The 4,511-nt window shown below is 43.7% G+C and overlaps 1 protein-coding gene across 1 annotated transcript; it reads left to right on the top strand.

Moving 5' to 3' along the window:
* Positions 1 to 1,015: 1,015 nt before the first annotated feature.
* Positions 1,016 to 3,003, top strand: LOC119796663 (POU domain, class 3, transcription factor 4-like). The gene has a single exon (XM_038305313.1). The coding sequence runs from the start codon at positions 1,174 to 1,176 to the stop codon at positions 2,263 to 2,265; it is 1,092 nt and encodes a 363-aa protein (XP_038161241.1). The 5' UTR covers positions 1,016 to 1,173; the 3' UTR covers positions 2,266 to 3,003.
* Positions 3,004 to 4,511: the final 1,508 nt, after the last annotated feature.

The following is a 4,511-nucleotide window of genomic DNA, read 5'->3' as shown; positions in this document are numbered from 1 at the left end:
GACTGTGACGCTGCCTGCTGAAGGCAAATACAATCAATCCCACGCGCTGCATTAGCTGCAGAAAGTCCTGCATAATAACTGGAAGTAACTTCACCTCACTGCATTATTTCTGTAGTCCAACAGCAGCAGAGGCTTAATACATAATTCACAATTTTGATGGATTAGTTTTTAAATGTTCTGCTATAAATTATTCTAGAAATGAACAGTTGACTGAACTGAATGATGCATCATTTCTTCTAGACAGCTGAAAATATCTGAAAGGTGCGGCGGGAGTTTGTGGAACAACCTTTACCTGTAAGCTTCTAGTATTTTATCCACTTTTTCACACAGGAAAACTTTTCCGTTTAATCTTCCTAAAACAGCGATGAGTAGAAAATATCTGCATGAAAACATTTCCAAATATTCTTCACTGTCAGTTTACAGAGTTTTTCCTGTCGTTCCTTCATGTAAAGTTTAAAGCTTTGATGGTATTTTATTCCCTAACTCTGCTGAAGTTCCACAGAACAAATCTAGATTAATTCACTAATGTTTGGATTATGATGTTAAACTCAGAAGGAGTAAATGAACCAAAAACAGGCCAGGTGCTTTCTGGTTTTAAGAAGTTCAATAAAATCTAATTTTCTTCAGTTGTTATGTTTATTTTTTTCTCTTTCCAAAAGAAAGGATCAAAATAACATGTGAGCGAAAATGCGTGAAAACCCGCATCCCCTCCAACAGCGATCATTTCTTCCTCCTGCTCAGTTAATAATTAGAGGTAAGAAGAGCGCGCGCTCTGATTGTATTCCTCTAATTGAAGTGCTGGCACGTCTAAGAAATGCCTTTAATCCCTTTCTCCGCACGCGCTCAAGGGTGACGGGAGCAGCAATAAAGGCGCGCGTAAATCAGTTGGAAACTTTAATTAATAAACAGGAACCGCGCGCGCTGCAGTCAGAGCCAGTCCACCGCAGCTGGAACACACACTTCCGGTTCGGTGAACGTCGCTTCCATACAGAGTTCTGCTTCCAGAGGCGGAGGCGGCCATTGGCGGAGAGGGGCGGTCTGTCGGTGTGTGATTGGTGGAGGGAGCTGTCAGTCAGCGGCAGGCTGCAGAGGAGCTCCAGAGAGAGGGAGATGTCAGAGGCTGAGCTGCCTGCTCCCTTACTTCAGTAGCATTAGTGGGGTTCAGCAGCCAGCATGGCCACAGCTGCCTCCAGCCCCTACACCCTGCTCAGCCCCAGCTCCATGATCCACGCGGACAGCCAGGCCATGCAGCCCGGGAGCCCCTACAGAGGTCACCAGAAGCTGCTCCAGAGCGACTACCTGCAGAGCGTCCAGAGCAACGGGCATCCCCTGGCGCACCAGTGGGCGAGCAGCCTGTCTGAGGGCAGCCCCTGGTCCACCTCCATGGAGCAGCAGGACGTGAAGCCCGGCAGAGAGGACCTGCAGCTGGGCATCATCCATCACCGCTCCCCGCACGTCGCGCATCACTCCCCGCACCACAACAACCACGGGAGCCACCCCGCCGCCTGGGGGACCCCGGTGTCCCACAACTCCTCCATCAGCAGCGGGCAGCAGCTCAACATCTACTCCCAGACGGGCTTCAGCGTGAACGGCATGCTGGAGCACGGCGGCCTCACGCCTCCGGGCAACCCACAGGGCCAAGGGATGCACCCGGGCCTCGGAGACACGCTCAGCCCCGAGCACAGCGACCTGGGCGGACACCACTGCCACGACCACTCGGACGAGGAGACGCCGACCTCGGACGAGCTGGAGCACTTTGCCAAGCAGTTCAAACAGCGGAGGATCAAGCTGGGCTTTACGCAGGCGGACGTGGGTTTGGCCCTGGGCACGCTCTACGGGAACGTGTTTTCCCAAACCACCATCTGCAGGTTCGAGGCCCTGCAGCTGAGCTTTAAAAACATGTGCAAACTAAAGCCGCTGCTGAACAAGTGGCTGGAGGAGGCCGACTCCTCCACGGGAAGCTCCAGCAGCATAGACAAGATCGCAGCTCAGGGGAGGAAGAGGAAGAAGAGGACGTCCATCGAGGTGAGCGTAAAGGGCGTCCTGGAGACGCATTTCCTCAAGTGTCCCAAACCCTCAGCGCAGGAGATCACCTCCCTGGCAGACTCTCTGCAGCTGGAGAAGGAGGTGGTGCGCGTTTGGTTCTGCAACCGGAGGCAGAAGGAGAAGAGGATGACGCCGCCCGGGGAGCCCCCGCCGCCGCACGAGGGACCTTACTCACACAGCGGGAGCGCGGGGGACGCGTCCTCATGCCACGATCTCTGACCGCGCGAGGAGGAACCCGCTGACTGACTCTGGAGCGAAAGGACGCGCGCGCGCGCGCGGCGGGGGACGCGTGTCCCGCCGCAGACTCCGCAGCCTCCTCGCTTTGTTTTTTCTCCATCACGGATCTAAAAATGTGCCTGAATCTAAAGCTGCCAGCGCCTCATCAGCTGCAGGGGAACCGAAGCTGCTGAGGATCAAATAAACTCTTTATTCTCTGATTTGTTGCTATTTTTACAGGAAAATTGTTTTTTTTTTTATATATGCAAACATTATATCAGATGTAGTGAACCTGAAACATAAAAGCACTTGGAGGGTTTTTATTTTTATTTTATTATTTCCCTCATATTCATTTAGTCGTTATTTCTTTTTTTTTCGACCATAAAAACTGTGTTTGGAAGCAGGATGACGCTGGAAACCTGCCTCTCATTTTACTGTTTCCCTAAATTTTTATAATCTCCAATATTCCTGTTATACTCGGCTCAGTATTTTTCTCCGATATTGTACAGTTTTATACATATTTACCCTTTTCGAGTCATTAATTTAAGCAAAATCTGTTAGTTTATTTCTGCACTTAATTAGCAAAAATCCGCCTATTTTCAGTAAGATGGACCGTTTGGCGCTTTTATTCCAAAATTTCGATGTCAGCTCGAGTAATTATTTATTTTCAGTATAAAGCTTGTATTATGTTTTGAAATAAACAATGTATGTTGTAATAAACAATTTCCTGATACAATTGTTTACTGTCTAAAGCAGAATTGGATGTCTAAGGAATTATTAACACGATTATTTTTATTATTAATTAGTTATTTCTGCTGGTTGTGCCTCAGCGGCTCCGGACTCCAAAAATAATAATATAATAATAATAATACCCTTATTTAAATTTAAATATCTTATTTCTAAAGAAAAATCGACAATAAAAAATTAATTATATGCTTTGAACTTTTATCGTAAAACTTTTTAATAAATATTTTGATTATTTCAAGTAGCGAATAAATAGTTTCTGTATTTCAGGTTATTTAACTTAGATTGTTTTTAAAACTTTTCAAACATTTTTTTATTTTTATTTAACCTTTATTTTACCAGGAAGTCCCTTCAGATAAAATCTATTTTTCGAGGGAGACCAAATTTAATATCAATAATAATGGAAGCTTTAGAGTTTTCATTTTATGCGCTAATTGTAGCAATTTAATTATAGTTTGAAATCAGTGCAAAATTTTCTGAAATCAAAAATATTTTCAAAGGTTTGGAAAATAAGAATAAATATTATTATTATTTAAAATCAAATGGAGAAAAAATAATGTTTTTAATAGAACAAAAAAAATGAGCACCCACTAGATTTACACATTTAATATTAAAAATAATAATAAATAGAATCTTAAACAGAATATTTTAGGTTGGTTCTATTTATCAGCTCTAAGCTCCATATTTCTGTATCTTCCTGTAAAGCTGAATGAAGGGAATAAAGCAGAAATAGTTCAGTTAGATCAGACTTTGGTCACAGTTCTACAGGTGCTGGTCATAAAATTAGAATATCATGAAAAAGTAGATTGATTTCAGTAATTCCATTTAAAAAATGAAACTTGTATATTATATTCATACATTACATACAAACTCATATATTTCAGATGTTTATTTTGTTTAATTTTGATGATTACAAATGACAACAAATGAAAATCTCAAATTCATCATATCAGAAAATTAGAATATTACTGAAGACCAATAAAAACAAAGGATTTATAGAAATGTTGGCCAACTGAAAAGTATGAACATGAAAAGTATGAGCATGTACAGCACTCAGTATTTAGTTGGGCCTCCTTTGGCCTGTATTACTGCAGCAATGCGGCGTGGCATGGAGTCGATCAGTCTGTGGCACTGCTCAGGTGTTATGATAGCCCAGGTTGCTCTAATAGTGGCTTTTAGCTCTTCTGAATTGTTGGGTCTGGTGTATTGCATCTTCTTCTTCACAATACCCCATAGATTTTCTATGGGGTTAAGGTCAGGAGAGTTTGCTGGCCAATTAAGAACAGGGATACCATGGTCCTTCAACCAGGTACTGGTAGCTTTGGCACTGTGTGCAGGTGCCAAGTCCTGTTGGAAAATGAAATCTGCATCTCCAAAAAGTTGGTCAGCTGCAGGAAGCATGAAGTGCTCTAAAACTTCCTGGTATGTGGCTGCGTTGACCCTGGACCTCAGAAAACACAATGGACCAACACCAGCAGATGACATGGCACCCCAAACCATCACTG

Source organism: Cyprinodon tularosa, unplaced genomic scaffold, assembly GCF_016077235.1.
Source record: "Cyprinodon tularosa strain WSP-4 unplaced genomic scaffold, ASM1607723v1 ctg555, whole genome shotgun sequence".
NCBI classification, from domain to species: domain Eukaryota; kingdom Metazoa; phylum Chordata; class Actinopteri; order Cyprinodontiformes; family Cyprinodontidae; genus Cyprinodon; species Cyprinodon tularosa.
The sequence above is the reverse complement of the archived record's forward strand: the minus strand, read 5'-3'. Positions and strand labels throughout refer to the sequence as shown.

Coding starts and splice junctions, on each gene's coding strand:
- LOC119796663 (XM_038305313.1), top strand. CDS start 1,174: ATGGCCACAGCTGCCTCCAGCCCCTACACCCTGCTCAGCCCCAGCTCC.